The sequence below is a fragment of the Capra hircus genome, chromosome 13 (genome assembly GCF_001704415.2).
Source record: "Capra hircus breed San Clemente chromosome 13, ASM170441v1, whole genome shotgun sequence".
Classification (NCBI taxonomy): Eukaryota; Metazoa; Chordata; class Mammalia; order Artiodactyla; family Bovidae; genus Capra; species Capra hircus.
The window spans coordinates 54,108,619-54,127,964 of NC_030820.1; the positions used below are offsets into that span (position 1 = coordinate 54,108,619).

The 19,346-nt window shown below is 60.2% G+C and overlaps 1 protein-coding gene and 1 long non-coding RNA gene across 3 annotated transcripts; one reads left to right on the plus strand and one right to left on the minus strand.

Annotated features, from left to right (window-relative positions):
• Window positions 1,653-6,931, minus strand: LOC108637402. Of its 2 annotated transcripts, none has more exons than XR_001919037.1 (4): window positions 6,709-6,931; window positions 3,454-3,556; window positions 3,178-3,261; window positions 1,653-2,189 (listed from the first exon to the last, which is right to left on the minus strand). It is a non-coding gene; the product is annotated as an uncharacterized LOC108637402 (long non-coding RNA). The 2 variants fall into 2 exon arrangements; XR_001919036.1 differs by lacking the exon at window positions 6,709-6,931 and adding an exon at window positions 5,384-5,610.
• On the plus strand, window positions 8,408-19,083 carry GATA5 (GATA binding protein 5). The gene is made up of 7 exons (XM_018057580.1): window positions 8,408-8,696; window positions 8,888-9,446; window positions 10,697-10,872; window positions 16,196-16,321; window positions 16,802-16,889; window positions 17,182-17,309; window positions 17,628-19,083. The coding sequence occupies exons 2-7, from the start codon at window positions 8,909-8,911 to the stop codon at window positions 17,781-17,783; spliced, it is 1,212 nt and encodes a 403-aa protein (XP_017913069.1). The 5' UTR covers window positions 8,408-8,696; window positions 8,888-8,908; the 3' UTR covers window positions 17,784-19,083.

Here is a 19,346-nt window from a genome sequence, read left to right on the forward strand (position 1 = left end):
CTCGGAGGCAGGCGCAGCCTGGGACGGGGCGGAGTCGAGCTGGAGCCAGGCAACCGCCCTGGGGTCAGCCTGGAGGGGCGTCCACCAACCTGCGGCCCCGCCTCCTGACTGTAGCACCTCCTGGCTGAGCTCTGCATGGCATCCAGCCCAGACCTGGGTCTCACTCAGATGCCAGTGGGGTACCACTGACCGGGGAGGCCTCCCTCCAGCTCTGGTGGCCACCTGGCCATCCAGGGCTGGGGACTTCCCAACAGTGGTGTAACTTCCTGGCTCCCCTTGTGCCAGCCAGTGTGCCTGGCAGGCCTGTCCCCTCTCCTGACAACACCCCTTCTGCACAGATCAGGAGAGCAGGGCTCCAAAACCACATGAACTGATCCCACATCACAGGATGGAGCAGCCTGCCTCCTAGGCCACAGACCCAGGCTGCGCCCTGACCAGTCTTCAGGCGGGCAGGCCCAGGACCCTCACCATGAGACACAACCACTCCCCATCCAGGGAGGGAACCCAAAGGACAGGGTGAGCCTAACTGCCTCCAAGGTGACACCCGCTCCCAGCTCAAAACTCTGCCCAGCAGTGGCCCCAACCACAGCCTCACATCCTCACAGCCTCACATCCTGGGATGCTCATGGGTAGCAGTTCTAGGCTGGGGCCCCAGCTGGCCTCCCCAAAGGACCTGGGCCCTGGAGGAGGAACACCCAGGGAATGTGTTTAATCCCCCCACACTCCTGCCCACCAAGCCCCTAGACCAGCAGGATATGTTCAAGGGCACTGGACAAGGCTCCTCGACACTGAGGTGCCAGTGGGCTTGGCCCTTGCTCCTGGCTACTGGGGAACACAAGGCCTCCTCTGCCAGGAAGGAGGTTTCTGCTGAAGTGGGGCCTGCCTACCGTCCATGAAATCCTTTTCCGGCCTGGAAACTCCTTCCCTGCCGTCAGCTCCCTCTCTGCTCCAGCAGAGCAGACGTGTCCAGCTTTCTGCAAACCCCCAAGGGGCTGGGACGGCGCCTGATCCAAGGCATCCTTGCGCCCTCACTCCCCAAACATGTTTTCCTGTCGTCATTGGAGCTCCTTCAGCCAAACTCTATAAAATGTGATTTATTTCCCATTGCATTTCTGTTTATCTATGTGTTCAATGTGGAAAATACAGGAAATGCAAGAAAAGCAAAAGATGAAGATGAAAGGCACAGTGGTCCCAGCCGGCAAGCGTCCTCTGCGATCCAGACTGTCTGACTCTTTCGGAGCCCTTTCAAGGTCCCTGATTCTCCTCCCAGTCCTCAGCCGCCAGCAGGAATGGGGCTGACGGCTCTGACACTCCCTGAAGTCTGTACATTGAGCAGATGTGGCTGGGACGTGATAAAGTCCTGGTCTTGGCTGGGAGACTCCGCCATCCTGCCAATGGAGGCTGGCTCCCGCGCGTCCTCCCCCTACCCCTGGCGGGATGAACCCAGAGGTGGCTTGGGGCTCCCACTCCTCCTCGCAGCACCCAGGAGACCCCCCCCAGCCGAGGATGGACACCTTGTGAGGATGTCCTCAGAAAGACAGTGGGGAAAGGGCAGAGGGCCAGGGCCGGAGGCAGGTCAGGAGCAGACAGAAGTAGGGTGAGGAAGGCAGGGGAGGAGGACAGAGAGAGGAAAAGGGGAAAGAGAAAGGAAATTTCTTTGAAGATGAGAGCAAAAGAATACAAATAAAGGTGATAGAATGGAAACAAGTAGGCACCAATACTGCCGAGCACCTGACAAGGCTCTACCCCCCTGCCTGGGCTGTGCCTGGAGCATCCCCCACCCACTGGCCCCAGGTACCTCCAAAAGTGAACCTGCCCCCAATCCTGAGATGGCACCCTAGGTGCCTCCCACCTGGAGCAGCCAAGCCGGGTCACATAGACAGTGACGTAGTCTAGCTCTGCCCAGACCCACTGGCCAGCCTGCTGAACCCCTCCAGGCCTCAGTGCCTGGGTATGAAAGAGAGAAAGAAATATGTCCCATTTTCATGATAAATCCCCGGCAGCCAGGGTCATCACCTACAAGCCCAGGTGAGTCTGCCATATGAGAAACTCTGGTGGGGGTTGAAGGCAGACTGCCAGCAGGTGGGGATTAGGCAACTTGCTGAGAGAGGCCCTGGCACCCCCAAACCTGTTCCTATTGGGCCGAGAAGGGGTATTCTGGAAAATGCCTTCAGAGGAAGAGTTGCCACCTGCAAACAAGCAAAATAGATCAGTGTACTCCACAAGACAGACCAGTGTACTCCACCGAGGGGCTCTCACAGACCCAACCCCTCATGATCCAAATTCAGGGCTGGAACTGGCCTCCCAAGAGTGTCTAGGGCTGGAAAATCCCCTCAGTGGCACAGACCAGTCAGGCAGAGCTGGTCCTGCCCTGGGATGGGTAATTTATGGGAGGGGCTGTAGGCCTGACCCTGACTTGGCACAACCACGGCCACCCCCACCCACCCATCTCCTAGCCCTGGTGAAAACAGACAGCAGGGCCCCTGGCGACCCCCAGCCCTGCCTCTCACCCACCCAGACCAGCAAGGAAGCAAGTAATTTACACCCTGCTGACCAAGCAAGGTGGCCCAAGGGCCACCCACTTCCTAGAGTTGCCAGACAAGCCCCAGGCCCCCCAGTTAGAGGTAAGCCTCAGGTAAACTGCCAGCACACCCTAAGTACACGTGTGTCCGGGACACTGCACAAGACCCTGACTCAAAACGTTGCTGATCTGATATCCACGTTTAACTAGGGGGCCAGTGTTTCTATTTGCTAACCCTGGCCACCTTCACTGTGTCTCCTGTCTGGGGCCCCCCAGCCTCCATGATACCTCCTCACTGGGACCCCAAGGGCTTCTGTGCCCTTGGTTCAACATCCAACCTGTGATTTTCTCTCCACCCACCCCAGTCTTCCCATCAAGGGGATGTTCCTGCATCTTTGCTGATGTCATGGGGGAGGGTGAAGGCAGGGCCAGGAGGGGCGAGGGCTGAGCCCCTGCCCATGGGAACCAGGGAGGGAGGGAGCTCGGACAGAGGCCTGGAGGTGGTGCCTCCCCAGCCCCCAAGTGTGGCAGTCAGTTGCTCCCCAGGGAGGGGCAGGAGGAGCAGTAATATTGAACCCCCTCTCTGTGAAGCCTGGGCCTGGGGTGAGGGGTGGTGGCTGACCCTGGAAAGGCTCTGTGCTCTCCCTCACACATACCCCCATGCCGCTGTGATACGCACACCTCCTTCTCCCCAGAGGAAAGTTCTGGCATCAGCACCTCACTGTCTTGCAGAGTTTCAGCTAGGATGGAATGGGGAGATTGGGGAGAGCTCAGAGCTAGGGGGCATCAGGGATGCAGGTGAGGGTGGGAGGCAGGGGCTCTGGGAAATCACACCCCCACCTTCTTCCCAGGGAGCCCCCTAGATGGGCCGTCCCCCTCTAGGCTGGCAGCAGGACGGGGAGGTGCCCAGGCCCTCAGTCACCGTCACTCACAAGCTTCTTCAGGGCCGAGGTCTTCTCCACAAGCAGCCGAACAGCAGTTCCATACTGGGGAAAAGATGGCTCAGTGGGAAATGAAGACAATCGGCTTCATCACCTGCAAGAGTGGATCCCACTTGTGAATTTTCCCAGCCCCACCAGCAGACATCAATTTGGAAATGAAAAGGGAGAGTTGGGAGCTGGGGGGAGGCAGGTGAGGTGCTTTCTGAGCCACCCTAGGTCTTCTGGGTGTTTGATCTTCTGGGGTTTCCCTGAAGGGTTTTGCGTCTATGAAGAAGGAAATACGCCAGCATGGGTGGGCACATACGTGTGCCTGTGTGTGCAGGTGTCTATGCGTGCATGTGCAAGCACACGCATGTCACTAGTGCGCACTCGTGTGTGTGTGTTCGGGTGGGCACTCCAGCATGTGTGTGTGTGTGCCCCCGTGTGTGCAGGTGCTGCACACATGTTTTCTTCTATGAGCTCCGTGCACTTCTGGGAAGGCATAACAGGAACGGGTGTCTCTGGGGAGGGCATGGGGGACAGACAACCCCAGTGGGGGACCCGTCCCTTCACCCAGGGTGACCCCTGAGACAGAGTCGCAGGTTAGTTTCCTGAGACCCCCAACCACCTGGGCTGCTTCTAACTTCTAACGTGTGGTTGCAGCTCCCTATGCATCTGCAGTGTCCGTGAAGCCGTCCAGCAGGATATGGAGGGGGGTGTTGGCTGTCCTGCTCAGCAGAGGGTGTAAACCCTTTGAGGAGGTGGGAGATAAACAACCATCCTGAATCCTGAGCCACTGGGGGCAAAATGAGATCCCAGGAAGGACAAGGGAGAAGCCTGCTGCTGGTAGGGCTGTCAAAGGCCAGGGAGTCACGTGCACCAGGTGACAGCCAAGCATCAATCCCATAGCAGCCTCTGCTTTTCATTCTTCAAGTCAGGGACCCGCCGCCATGGAGGGCCTGAGGGTCACAACCTCGTTCAAGTCAGGGACCTGCTGCCGTGTAAGGCCAGAGACCTGCATGACCTTGTTCAAGGTCGGGCCAGCAGATCTGATGTGCAGCCATCCATCACCATGTCAGGCTGTTTTATGACCAGGCACAGCCTGGTTACCAGCCCCCAGCATGATGTCACTCAGGTGAAGTAATTTACAGGTAACAGATGGGAGGGAGCTGCCTGCACCAGCCTTCTGTCCACACATCCATCCTCACTGGAGCCCAGGCAGGGCGGGGGGCAGAGATCCCTGCATCACCCCTCTCCCAGGGGTCCACCGGCCGGCTGTCTCTCTGACCATGGGCCTGCACTGTGGCTCTGTGCCCTCCCTCTGCGGGGACTCCGGGGCCTGGAAGCTGAACAGCCCACTGTGTGACAGGACATTTGCCATCTCTGCAGCCACAGGCTTGCTCCCAACAACAGACGGGGAGATGACCCCCCAGAACAAGCTCCCTGAGTCCCTCTCCGGAGGACCCCTCACTCTCATGAGGGTCGTCTGGTGACCTAGCCGGGAGGACCTGCAAGACCAGACTGGGTTACAAAAATGACACGGCGCCCATGAGCTCTGTTTCCATTTTCTGCTCCCCTTTTCTCGGCAGCCACCTCAAGGCCCAGCTGGGTCATCCACAGGGCAAGCTGTGTGTAAGGCCGGGGTCTCCCTTCACTAAGCCTGAGGACAGGGCGAGTGATGACACCCCCACCCAACCACATGGACCCTCTAAGGGCTGAGGACCTAGAAATGCAGGATCTGGAAGAGCCAGTCATGGACCAGGGTTGGGGGCAGTGGCCAAGGAGCAGGCAGACAGCAAGGGCAGAGGAGAGGCAGCAGACAGAGCAGGGCAGGCCCAAGAGTGCCCTGGAGTGGGGTCCCAACCTTTGGCCCCCGCCAGGCCTGGCCCTGGTTCTCATCTATGACATGGCGTGACAGCTCGCAGGAATCACCCCCACTCACCAGGCAGCCATGAGCCTTAAAGGAGTCAAAATACAGACGCTCCCGGCCCAGTCAGGTGTGTGGGAGACTCTCAGAAAACCTTAGTGACAGCGGTGCCAAAGCAACCGGAGCTTGGGGGCCCTTCCCTCTGCAGTCGCTGCTCCTGGCTCCAGCTCTGAGCTCCCCCAGGAGGGCAGGCAGCCCAAGGCAGCCCTGGGCTCCGGAACTCGGCCCTCCCTGCAGGAGAGGTGCACGAACCTATGTGTCCACAGTGACTTGTACACCCACGTGGCCCCCCAGCCCCTCCCCATTGTACCTCTGGAGAGGCCCCGCCCCAACCTCCCTCACCATGCTAAGTTTTGAAGTTCCTGTTGGGGTTCAAGAGGCCCTGGAACCCTCCACCTGGACCCCACCTCATTCTCCCCAAGGGGCAGGAGGAGTCAGCAGACACCCGAGGTCAGGGAAGAGGGGCCTCAGAGTGCAGAAGGCAGGGGTGGGGCTGACTTTGAACTGGCTTTTCCCACCCAGGAGGGAGGGGGCATGGGGCTTATCTGAATACCTGGGGGAGGACACAGAACGCCTCTGACCTCCCAGCCTGTCCCCACCCCAGGCCCCACCCAGCCAGCCCGGGCCTCCTTCCCTGAGCCCCCACCTATAGGAAGGGCAGACCCTGGGAGGCTGGGTTTGGGGATAGAGCTCTGGCAGGTGACCAGACAGCTAGCTGTGCCCTAAGGAGCTGGCTCCTGGGCACTACCCAAGGGGTGGCCCTGAGGTACCCAAGGAGAGGCCTAGGTCCCTCTTAGGGGCTGGCCTAGAGGCCCCGCTCCCTCCTTTTTTCCCCAGGAGGTCTGTTTTCCTTTCTGATGCATGTGTCTAAGTGAGGGATTCCCAAGCTCTGGGCTGGGAAGAAGCAGCTGCTGTGCAAATGACCCCTAGAACCCAGCTGGCTGAGAGGGCCTGTCCCACCCCAGGACCCAACCCCCCAGCCACTCAGGCCCTGGTCCTCACTTTGCCTAAGGCCCCTCACGCAGCCCCTGTCAGACCTGGAATCGTGGATTTCGGCTCTGCCTGGTCACCAGGGGGTTAACAAGCCAACTCTCTTATCTCCAGGGCTGAGAGATAGCCCCCACTCCCCCAGACCCCAGGCTGACTCTGGTTAGGTTCCCAGGGTGGGAAGCCTAGAGGGGGCTCAGGGAGGGGTAATCAAGACTGACTTCGGGGTAGAAATTCTTCCTGTGTCTCCCTCACCCACCCCGGTAGCTCTGATCTCTGGGCCCAGCACCCAGCTCCACAGCCTCCTCTGCTGCCGCTGAGACCATGGGGCTCCAGCCCTCTGCTCCCCTCACCTGACACCCCCTCGGCCTCCGTGTGGTGCCAGCTGAGTGCAAATCCCAGGGAGACACCAAAGGACCCAGTCACACTAGCTCCTCCCCAAGCCAGTGTGAGGGGCAGGCACTGAGGGCCACAGAGACAGCGCAGGCTCTACTGGCTTCGCAGTGCTGCGGGCTCAGCGCCCGGCCGCTGGTGAACCTTCCCAGGGAGATGCGCATTCGCGAGCCCTGGGGCCTTGGCACGGTGAGCTTCCAGGATCCCCGCCCCTTCTCCTGCCCCGCCCACTGCGGAAGAGAGAAAGATGAGATCCACTGGCGGGGTGAGGAGGGTTCTGTTCCGACAGGGGGAAGCGAGAGGCGAGTGGGTACTAGGGGAGCCCGTTGGGGTGGTGTGGACCCAGGGGCCCTGAGGGTGGGAGAGGAGGCAGAGACTGCTGTGGGTGAGTGTGGGGGAAGCACTGGGAGAGGAGAGTAAAAGGGATAATGAAGACCCCTAAGCCCCCTCCCAATGGCACATACCTAGGCTTTTGAAGAATCCAGAGGTTCCAGTGGGGAACCTTCCATGGGGTCCCCCGCCCAGGTGAGAGTGGAGCCCTTGCTTGCCATCTTCCAGGGGCGTAGGTGACCCGATGTCACCCCAAATTCTAGTCTTGTGCAGGAGTAGAGGGCGAGGAGTGCCCACCCCTCCACAGGTGGAGAGCACCCTGACCAATGGCGGAGGTGATGGCCCATTTCTGCAAACGAAAAACACTCATTGCCCCAAGTGCAGCAGCCAAGGGCCCTCCAGTGAGCCCTGCTCGCAGGGCTGGTGGTCCAGTGCCTGCTGTAAGGTGGCTGGAAAGTACAGCCTGGTGGGGAGGCTGGGTCATCAGTCAGCGAAGTTGCCCGGAGGCCACTTTCACCAGGGTGCTGGCACCTTCGGCCTCACCCAGGGAGTGCCAGGGGCCACCTCCAGACCTGAGTGGCCTCCCACCCTTCCCACATTTCCAGTGCCTTGAGGAGACTCTTTGAGAATTCCCCACAAAGTGAAAGTCCTCCCACCCCCACCCCGGGGTGGAGGCAAGGAGTTATGCAGGGACCTTGGGGAATGGAAGTGTCTCCATATGGAGGCTGCCCGCCAGACCTGCGTCCCCAGCAGGGAATGAGAGGGGACAGTGGCCCTGCTTGGTCACTGAGGAAGCTGCTGGACTCCCACTGGACTTCGTGGGTGCAGTGGCCGGGGAACAGGATCTGAGTTCAGGGGAACGGAGCTGGGCTGGGCTGTCGCTTTGGGAGCCGGATCCCTGCTAAGGGCCCCAGACCAAGGGCGCAATGAGGAGTCCGCACCACCATATCCATGATCCCTGCGCAGCCAGGGTCACAGACTCACCCACCGCAGCCCCAGACACTAAACCAGCCTTAGCCGTTAACACCCATCAAGAGGGAGGGCTTCAAAAGCCCTAACACATTTAGAAAAGAAGTCTCGGCGTCGGAGCTCCTCCGGGTCGGCGGCGCAGAGCACCTGGCTGGTTCGTGTGGCCCGCGTTGGCAAGGACTCAGCGCTGGCTGCCCCGTGCAGTGTGCGTCCGGTCGCCTTTCGAGCGGAGCCCCGAGAGCCCGGCCTGCTTCGGTCACGTGGCACCGAGGCCGCAGCCCTGGCTCTGACCCCGCGGGGAGGGAGGGAGGGGAGGGCCCCCGGGAGGGAAGGGGCGGCGCGGCGGGGGCGGGCCAGGTCCGGGCGGAGCTGTGCAGAGGGGGCGGCGGAGGAGCCGGGATTCGCGAAACCGCAAGGACCCCGGCTTCCAGTCTGCAACTAGCCGCCCGCCGCGCCCTCGCGCCTTCGGATCCTCACGACCAGCGGCCAAGTACCACAGCCGGACCCGGCCGCTCGCCCCTACCCAGCCGGGCTCCTTCTCCCAGAGCCCAAAGCCTGCGCCCTGAGGACCCACCTCCCCGCCCGGTTTCTCCTTCTCTGCTCCCACTGAGCCCACCTGTGAACCTCGGAAGTCCCGGCTGTGAAAGAGGTGAGCTCCGCGTTGTGGCTGCGCGCGGATCCCCCACGGGCCGCTAGAGCCGCCCCTGCCCCCTGCCATCCTGTCCCCGCGGGTTCCCGCCCCAGGAACCTCCAAGCTGGGGATCCAGAAGCGCGGCCCGAGTGACAGCACCTGTGGGGCACAGTAGTCGTGACCTGGACGCCTGTCCCTCTCGTCTACAGGTCAAGGCCGCTCCAAGGAAGATGTACCAGAGCCTGGCGCTGGCCCCGAGCCCCGGTCAGACCGCCTACGCGGACTCGGGCGCCTTTTTGCACACGCCCGGCGCCGGCTCCCCGGTGTTTGTGCCGCCCGCGCGGGTCCCCTCCATGCTGCCCTACCTGCCGGCGTGCGAACCCGGCCCGCAGGCTCCCGCAATCACCGCGCACCCCGGCTGGGCGCAGGCGGCCGCGGCAGACTCGTCAGCGTTTGGCTCCGGCAGCCCGCACCCACCGGCCGCTCCGCCGCCGGGGACCACTGCCTTCCCCTTTGCGCACAGTTCCCCGGGGCCCGGAGGTGGCACAGGGACCCGGGACAACGGCGCCTTTCAGGGCGCGATGCTGGCTCGGGAGCAGTACCCAGCAACGCTCGGGAGGCCCGTGAGCTCCTCGTACCCCACAGCCTACCCCGCCTACATGAGCACCGAAGTGGCCCCGTCCTGGACTTCTGGACCCCTGGACGGCAGCGTCCTGCACAGCTTACAGGGTCTCCCGGCTGGCCTCCCTGGCCGCAGAGCCACCTTCGGTGAGTGCGGGACTGGGAACTGGCTCCACTGACCAGGGTCCTGGGTGCTGGCGGTACGTGTGCAAACCCGCACCCTGCGAAATGTCCCCCTCTCCAGAGTCAGGGCTTTCTCAGCCAGGTGGGACACCAGCTTGGGGGACCCCGGGGGACGTGTAAGCCTGGGTGGGACCCCGCGGCTGCACCTCACCCACACCAAGATGAAAACCCGGTCTTGAGATCCTTTATACACATATCATCTGCGTTTTCGCTTTTCGTTCATCCAAACCCAGTATTCTGGGATTATACCATTTAGAGCCTATGTCTTAAACGGTTTTTATGAAAAGTTTGGGAAATGACTTTTTTTTTAAAGCTCAAAATTCTCGTTTAAGTAAACCACCATATTCGTCTCTGTTTTGAAATGTTTACATATTCTAATTTGAGACCCAGTCCCAGTCCCTCTCTGGGATCTAAATTTGAGTGATCGGATTCCAGACCTGTAAAGCTGAGAATTGCTCCCCACCCCCCTTCTGAGTAGTGGGTGCCACGGACACTTTCTCACCCCCACTCCCCCAAACCAAGGGCCATTCCTTTTTTTTTTTTGCTGCTCCGGTCTTTTAGCCTACACTCCTCCTCAGCTCCTCGGCAGCAGCGGCGCAGGAAGCGGGATCCACTTGACCCGGCCGCCTAGGCGCCCCACGCCAGGCGCCCACCCCCGGCCAGGCGATGATTGATCCCCGCCCCGCCCCTACCCGATCCAGCCGCCCAAGTGTCGCCAGCGCCCGGCCAGGTCTGGAGGGGCCTGGAGGCCTCACCGCTCTGGCCGTGTGTGCTGCTCAAGTAGGAAGACTGTGCCGAGACCACGAAAGCTGACAGTGAAGGCACCTCGGTCCCTGTAGGATCCCGCGATCCCTGACTGCCCCTCCGATCGACCCGCGCGGGTCTTCTGCTAGTGTAGACGCTCCTGCCTCCCCAGTGGTCAAAATTAGCGATGCTGGACCCTGTTCCTAGTAGGGCAGTTAGCGCCCTGTTGCCCTACCCAGGGTTGCGTTTAACTCTCCCCTGACCTTATAAAGCAGCCCTGACGAGAGACTTAAATCTGGCACAAACATCACTGTGTGTGAATTTAAACTTAAAAAAAAAAAGACGAAGTAAATTAGCAAAATAAAGGCACAAAGGGGAAGGAAAAGAAAAGGTGGTGCGAATGTGGCGGCTCGGCGGCTCCCAGGAAGGGCCCGAGCCTCGTCCAGCGGTCGCCCGCCTTGCTCCCGCAGCGGCTGAGCTCCTGGAGGAGTTCCCGGGCGAGGGGCGCGAGTGCGTCAACTGCGGGGCCCTGTCCACGCCGCTTTGGCGCCGCGACGGCACCGGCCACTACCTGTGCAACGCCTGCGGCCTCTACCACAAGATGAACGGTGTCAACCGTCCCCTCGTGCGGCCACAGAAGCGCCTGGTGAGTGTGGGTGGCCGGGCTGGTCTTCCTCGATCACAGCCTGGGAGCCAGTGGAGCTCCGGGAAGGGGAGGGGAGGGTCGGGCAAGATCACAGCACCTGGTCCACTGCCACGGGCCCCCTGCACTGGGGGCCACTCCCCCACAGGGTCTGCGGGGTCTCCCCCAAGGGGCTGGGCTGCCCTGAGCTCGACACTGAACCTCCTGGGCCGGGATCACTGTGTGCCGGCTGGGGACTCAGCCATGTGACTCTGGGGACTTTGGGCTGCCAGGTGGTGGGGTGGTGGAGAGGCAAGATGACATGGCCCCCAGATGGGACTGGAGGGAAAAGTGGCTGCTGGATGCTGGCTTTGTGGGCTGACAGTGATTCTTACAGGGGACGAACACTGACCACTGCCCCTGATACTGCAGGGATGGGTCCAGACCAGGTGTGTGGTTGTTCGCTGGGCAAAACTCATTTTCGCTTTTGCGTCTCTCTGCTGTACGGCTGGTTAGCACGTAGGGGACTGGGCGCCCGAGTTTTGCCTGCAGCAGGGCAGAGTCTCCAGAAGCCGTGTAAAGGTTTCAAGTTGCTTTGTTCTCTGCCGTTTCACAGGCAAACTTTGATGGTCAAGTAATTCCGTCAGTAATTCCATCTGTCCAAAGTCGGGGGGGCTGCAGGGGCTTCTTCCTGGGTCCGGGCTAAGGCTTGTGGGAGCCCTATAGGTGGCTTGTTCTGGTGTCAAGCCCTGGAGTATGGAAGGGCTTTCCAAGGCAGATGCTGTGGGATGGTCCTGCTACAGCTGTGGGCGGTCAGTCACAGGCCTTTACTGGAAACGTGAACCCCCAGCTATGGCAGCACGGGGCTGGACGCTCTGAGGCCCCAAAATGGGTGGGCAGAGAGCAGGACTGAGGCGTTCAGCAGCTTGAGGGCAGCTGCTGTTTCTCTTCGTCTGGTCTGGCCTGGATTTGGAGGCTCCATGGGTCCTCCACCTCTCTGCACCCACGTGGTGCCGCTTGCAGAGAGAGTCGCCCTCAGAGTTCACGGCACCCCACTGTTGTTTCTGCCTGTATTCATGCCCACAGCCCAGAAAATGTCTCTTGTGGCCTCCGGGAAGGGGAAACTAAGGCCAAGGGAGAGGGTCCTAAGGGGCTGTGACCGAAGCCTCCCTCCTCTGAGTCCCTGTTCTCTTCTGGGGCCAGCCCTGAACCGGGTGCCAAGTACACAGGAGAAGTGGGCCATCCTCTCCACCTCTTCCCTTGCAGGGCTCACCTCCCTGCAGAAAATTCCTAACTTGGGGGTGGGCAGGCAGAGGCCACCATCTTCATGCTGAGGCATCTACCTTCACAACAGCCAGGTGACCACCAGGGGCTTCCCTGGACTTGCAGCCAGCTAGTGGCAACCCCAGGCTCAGACCAGGACTATGGTCTCGAGCTCCCACAATGCCCCACTCACGCTGAGCCTCCTGACCCTGCCCTGAGTCTTCTTGTCTAGCCTCCTGCGAGCCGAATTCAGGAACTGCCCACTACCTGCTAGAAAGGGAAATTGGAAAGCCGTGGCCAGCGCCATGGGTGGGCTGAGGACAGACAGGCACTTGGCCTGGTGAAGCCTCAGTTTCCAAGTCTGGGGACATGAAATAATTAGCTTTGGGGTGCCATCTAGAGTGGGGGAATCCCTGCATGTCTGCTCATCTCCCTGAGGCCGCAGGGCCTGGAAGGTGGGCAGCCTGCTTGCCCTGACTCCAGGCCCACATGGACCTGAATGTAAAACACGCCTGGAAGTGTTTGCCGAGTGGTGCTGAGGTTCGGGGCATCCTCATGGCCCCACTACTCCCCGTGTCTCCCTGAGCAGGCTCCTGGGGGGCTCCTCTCACTGGCTGCAGAGTGCCTGCCTGTCCCTCGGGGTGGCTCCACCGCTCACCGGGTGGCTGGTCCTTGCAGGGCCAAGCTCCATGTGAAAACCCAAAGATTCTCAGAGTCCTGAGGCCAGAGCCCAGCCCATGTGCTCCTGGCCACATAGGTGCTGGGCTGGTCACCCCAGGCTTGCCCCAACTCTGGGGTCTCACTCTCGCTGGAGTGTGAGCAGAAGTGATGGCCCAGGAGGGCCCTCTCCAGGAAGAGCTGGTCTCACCCTCCTTTAAATAATTCCAAACGTCCTAGAAGCTTGTCACCAAGAATACAGGAATGTGACGATGACAAGTGTGCATCGCCGCCTCCCAGCAGGAGCCCCTGGCTGTTCTACCGTTTGCCTCCTGTGTGTATCCTGGGTCGCAGGGTGGGGCTTACACCTTTGACCCGAGGCTTCGGTCAGTGAAGGCGAGTAGAGCGGGCTGTCACAGTGGCTCTGCTGATGTGTGCCTGTGGCCAGGGTCTCTGCGAGTGCCACTCGGCCTGGCCTGACCTCTGAACATTGGAGCCCAGAAGCCAAACTCTGAGGACAGCAGGCCTGTGAGCCTAGGGCTGGTTCTGGCCCAGCTCCAGGACGTGGCTGTGCCACAGACAGCCCAGGTTCCTTGGGACACTCATCAGCTCCGGGTGAGCCTTCCTGCACAGCCTCGTATCCCTGGCACATGCAGCCCCAAGTGCAGGGTAAGGGGGGGGTGTCCCAAGTCCATCAGGCTAAGTGTCCCCAGGTCTCCCTGCCAAGAGCATGTGGAGGACCTGTTTGAAATGGCCACGTCTTTGCTGCACCACCACCTGCAGCCTTTACTTTCCCAACGCCCTCTCCAGAGCCCCCCATCTCTGCCAGCCCCCCACCCGGCTCTAGCTGCCTCCTACCCTCATTCCTCTGGATGCCTAGATCCTTGTGGAACCTGGCACTTAGGCCAGCTAGGCCACTGGCTTTGAAGTTCCACTTCTTTTGAAAAGAACCGACTGAAAGAGAAAAGGAAAACGCAGCCTGGAGAGGCCCAGTGATTAGGGGGCCCTGAGAGTGGCCAGGCCTAGCCGCGTGGCCTGGCCGTGAGTGCAGAAGGACAGAGGGAGGCTCTGGGTGTCCGCAGATGGCCCCAGGGCTGCGGCCACGGGGTGTGCTCAGCAGAGGGAGGAGGTTCTGTCCACCCCGGGACCACCCCCGCGCCCTGGCCACTCGTTGTCTGAGCTTCAGTTCCCCACCCTCCGTAAGACGCAGGCACCAAGGGGATGGAAAAAGAAAAATCAGCAAGCGCTTCCGAGAATTTTGTCAAGGTCATTCTTTTTACCCATTGTCTTGATTTTAATCTGATTTCCAGTTTATGGATTTTAATCTAAGCTCACTGGAGAAATGTTCGAACGTGACTTTTGGGTTTCACTGCACCCTCAGGGTCCAGGTGGTGGGTTCACCCCACCTGAGGGTGTGTCCTGCGTACACTCGGTCCGCCTGAGGAAGGTTCTACCCCACCACCACCTGAGTTGGTGCGCACAGTTCTGCTGCTTCCTAGATGCATGGGCAACTCTGGGGGACACGTGGGGGCACGTGTGTCTGCAGTGGTGCCCATATGTGTGCAGCTGTGTGGTGTGATGTTGAAAACAGTGCTGGCATGAAGGCCTTGTGTGGGTCTCTTTACGCCCTTGCGATAGTGTTCCTATAGGAAAGATTTTAGCAGTAAGTGGCCAGACAGCCCAGGAGACAGCACTCCTGTGACTCCTGAGTTTCAGTGATGCTAACTTTTTTTTTTTTTTGGAATGTGGGATGGCAGTGTGAACTCTTAGGGGGCAAAAGTTGGTAAGAGCCCCTGAGGGTCCCAGCTGGTTTGGAGGGGAGGGGCCTCAAGCCATGGTCCTCCTGGTCTGAAGGCACAGCAAGAGTAAGGGACCATGATGTAGCCCAGGAATGTAGGTCAGGGTGACCAGACTAATTACTAAATACATGGTTAGGTGTGAATTTCACACGAGCAACAAATAGCATTTTAAATGTGTCCCAAATATTGCGTAGAGTGTACTTACAGAACGTATTTACTGTTTATCTGAAATTCAATTCTAACTAGGCATCCTGTTTGCATGTTTGTTTGTTCAATCTAGGAACCTTGGGGAAGTCCTAAGACCTCCTCCCACCTTAAGAAGATGAATGGACTGGGGGCTCAGGAGATCCTGGACCAGGGCGGGCAGCAGGGATGGGAAGAGATGCTGCCTCTTGTGGGACAGTGGGCTCTGGAGGGTGGCGTGCCTCCATGTGGGCATAGCTCCCTGCAACTGAGAGGCAGATGGAAGGGAGGAAAGGGGGCAGGGAGGAGGGAGACTCGAGTAGTGTCCAGTAAAAGCAGCTGCTCTCTAGACAAGGTCAGGACATGGTTGCCAGCTCTCCAGGGTGGTGTCAGGCTGGGGCCCACTTGACTGGGGGGCTGGAGCTCCTGTATCAGGGCCGTGTCCCACCATCTGCCCCAGGGCTGTGGCCACCACTGCCCTTCCACTTCTGCTGGGCCCGGGCCAGCCACCATCTCTCTGCACTCCAACCAGGGCGCAGGTCCACACCTAAGCCCCTGGGGAGACCACTGGTGATGCCTGCCAGGCTGGATGTCAGGACCCACACAGCTGTGGCCTGGAAGCCACCGGCCAGAGGGTGGGGTCTCCCCAGCCAGGCCAGGAGCTCCCTCCCTGCTCTCCCTCCGGAGCCTCCTAGGCCTCATCCCTTCCCTGTCTTGTGGCCCTTGTGCCCCAGATCCCAAGGCAGAGTCCTGCCCTGGAGATCAGAGGCCGGGCCTCAGACTAAACAGAGTGGATTCCCTGGGGCCTCTGACAGCTGCCCAACCCGGGGAGGGAGGAGAGGAGGCTTTTCCAGGTCTGTGTTTTCTTAGAAGTGATTGGTGGGGGGTCTCCAGACAGGCCCCACTCTCCCTCCCAGGCCAGTGAGCAGCAAGGGCAGGTGTGGATGCCCGCTGCCCACTGTCTGGTGCAAGCAGTTGAGCCGAGCATGTGCTCAGAGCCCCAGGTCTTCGGAGGCAGGCCCCCTGAATGCTCGGTCTGGGGCCTGACCCAAGGGGGCCCTGTGGCCCCTAGGGGTGCTGTTCCACCACAGAAATACAGAGTGAAGGCCCAGCGTTGGTTAAAAAGAGGCCACAATGGAAACCCAGCAGCCTGTGTGTCCTGCACTCCTCATAAGATCCTGACCCCACAGTGGACCTAGGCAGGTCCCAATTTTATTGATAGGGAAGCTGAGGCCCCGAAGGGTGAAGTGATCTGTCCCAGGGCTCCTGGGAGCTAGGTCAGAGCTCCTGCCCACAAGGAATCCTGGGCAGCCTCAGGACCTTAGCACCCAAAGGCCTCTCACCCAGCCCCTTGCATACCCAACCCCATAACTGGTCAGCCCTGAGCCTAGTGTCCATCCTCCCACTCCTGCACCTGCCGCACTCACCTAGCCTCCCATCCACAGTCCTCATCCCGCCGGGCTGGCCTCTGCTGCACCAACTGCCACACCACCACCACCACCCTCTGGCGGCGCAACGCAGACGGCGAGCCAGTGTGCAATGCCTGCGGGCTGTACATGAAGCTGCACGGGGTGAGCAGGGCCATGGGGCTGCCGGCACAAGTGGACCCCCTGGCCTGAGATGGGGCTGAGGAACTGGGCAGGGTGTCGATCAGGCGGGGCCTGGGCTGAGTGGATACACGCCTGTACACATGTGGCCCCACTGCCCATACCATGCACACACGTTACTGTTAGACTGGTGGTACAGACAGCCTCAGAAACCATAGCTTCACTGCAGCTTCCCTGTAGCCATTCAGCTGGGACAGAGGCTAGACACCTCCAGGGCTCTTCTGGACCCCACAGCCCCCAGCCCTGAGAGGCTGGGGTGGGACAGGCTTCGCCCCGCCCTGCCTGGAGGAAAGCACTGAGCCTGAGGGGCAGGTAGCAACTCCACAAACAGGGCTGCAGCCGTGACCAGCTCTGCAGGGCTGAGATCCGGGCAGATGGCCATGCAAGAGACCACGGGGGTGACCTCAGACAGTGACTAGCCATCCACCCCTGCCGCCCTGCCAGGTACCGCGGCCCCTGGCGATGAAGAAAGAGAGCATTCAGACACGGAAACGGAAGCCAAAGAACATTGCCAAGACCAAGGGCTCCTCAGGTGCGGGGGCCAGGGCTGGGGGAGGCCTCCCATGGGGCCCACGTTCTGTGGAATCACTCTGGGTGCCTCACATTCCACCATTAGAGATTCACATGTTTGGTGCAAGCATCATCTTCCTGAAGTACGAATCTCTGCCACTGCCCTGGGATGGTTCTGGCTGGGAAAGGGGGTGGGGTGGCCTGAGTTCATGGCATGGGGCAGGGGCTCCGGTGGGGGAGGCCACCCCCACCCCACCCCATGTTACCAGATCTACAGTGTCCGTAAATGCCCCGTCTTCCCCCACTCCCACCAGGGTCTGCAGGGCACACCACAGCCTCCCCACCAGCCTCTGTCCCTGACCCAGAGGTTTCAGCAGCCACTTTGAAGCCCGAGCCCAGCCTGGCGTCCCCTTCATGCCCTCGGCCCAGTGTCACCTCCCAGGTAAGGAGGACAGGGTGAGTGGGGAGTGCAGAGCTGCTTCCCAGGCACTTCCAGGAGGAACCCTGGCATCTCGGCCAGGTCAGAGCCCCCACAGGCCCCTCCTGGAAACTTGGGGCTGGACACACAGCTGGCCGATGGAGCCGGGGGGTCCCTGTGGCCGATGCTGACTGAGAGCCCTTCCGAGGTTATCACATTGTTCCTCACAAGGAGTGCCCACAGCATTCCAGGCGCTGAGGAAGCCCTCCTGTCAAAGGGCTCCCACCCTCAGGTGGGCCAGCCAGCTGTTCCCAAGACTCACATGGTCTGTCCTCCCTGCAGGGCTCTGCACAGGTGGATGACCCCCTGGCCCCCAGCCACTTGGAGTTCAAGTTCGAGCCTGAGGACTTTGCTTTGCCTTCTTCAGCCCTGGGCCAGCAGGCTGGCCTTGGCGGGGCCCTGCGCCAGGAGGCCTGGTGTGCACTGGCCTTAGCCTAGGTACCTGGGCACCCCATCGACCCACCTCACTGCCTCTTTACTCCAACACAAAAGCAGACTGCCAGGCCTGCTGCCAGAAGAGTCTGGAGCCAGCTGGACCTGGAGGTGCTGGGGGGTCCCTCAGTGCGGCGGCCACAGCCTTCTGTGTGGACGGGAGGAGGGCTAAGCCCCCTCCCTGGGCAGCAAGGAACCTTCAAGGGATGTGCGAGGCTCTGGCTGACCCAGGGCTCCCAGCCCCAACTTGAATTCTGTCGTCAACGCTTGCCATCATCATGTTTACAGGTGGTAGCAGCAGGACAAAACCCACCTTCCTGCGGTAAAACCAAGATCACAGGTGACATGACTGAGGCCAGCAGCAGCAGGGGATGGGGGGGCTGCCAGACACGGGGCTTCCCCGGACTCCCTCAGGCTGCCCACTCCCCATGTTCGACGGATAGAGACACAGCATGGAAACCTTGCCCTCCTTGGAGCATGGGACAGCCAGGGACAGATAGGCAGGTTGGGCACTGTACCAGGACGCCACCCCGAGGGGCCGATCACGTAGTCATCGTGCACCGGTATTTATGTGTATGGTTTTCCCCCAGCGGGGCAGTAAAGAGCCTTCCTTGTTCTGACTGAATCTGTGGCTATATTATGACCATTTTGTAAGTCAAGGTGCCTGGGACCCCAATTCTGACCCACAGGGTCACTCCCAGGGCCGATAGTGGGGTGACCACAGGTCCTGGCTCATCTGGGTCTGTCCCAGCATCATCACCAATAACACCCCCTTTCACTTACAAAGCCATCCCCCACCCCAGGGCTGGATGACAAATTAGCTGTTGTGCTGGGTAGAGGCACCTCTGCCCAAGGAGCTGACAGTGGCTCACAGCCTGACGCCAGAGGCAGCAGAGAGTGGGGCCCCCTGCAGAGGGGCCACTCCATCCCTCTCGTCCTGCAGCTGCCCTTCACCAAGACCTTCTGATTTTTCCATGGAAGCCAGAAACCGGGCTTTCTTTTTTTAATGTAAAATCTTCCAATTGAAAGCTTTCACCTCCAGCTCCCAACTTGATTCCGAAATCTTAAGTTTTGTAAACCATCTAGAACAGCCACTGTTGCACCATCCTATGTAAAAACATCTCCTTCATAGTTAAGAACACTCATCCTTCCTGAACGTGTCCCTTCATCCTGAGTCTGTACCCCGAGATTCAACCAGCTGTGTCTCCATGTGACCTTGTCTTTTTTTTTTTTTTATTTAAACACAAGTGACACCATCAGAAAACATGTAAAATAAAAACTTGATTTTGCTCTCCTCTCCCCATCACCAGTGGGTTCCGGGCCTCACCCCTGCCTGCCGGGATCCATTCAGGTCGTTTCTGCTTCCAGAAGCACGTCAGCAGGGACCGGGCTGCGGGACCTCACTGGCCATCCTGGGTCACGCCAGTGGCTCCTAAGGACTTGATGAGGCTCCTGAACACCGGGCGCCGTTGAGGTTGCCACCAGCACAAGGGCGGGACACTGGGTGGAGCAGCCCAGGGACCGCACTTTGAGAAGTCACCACTTGGAGGTCTGGCAGACTCCAGTCAG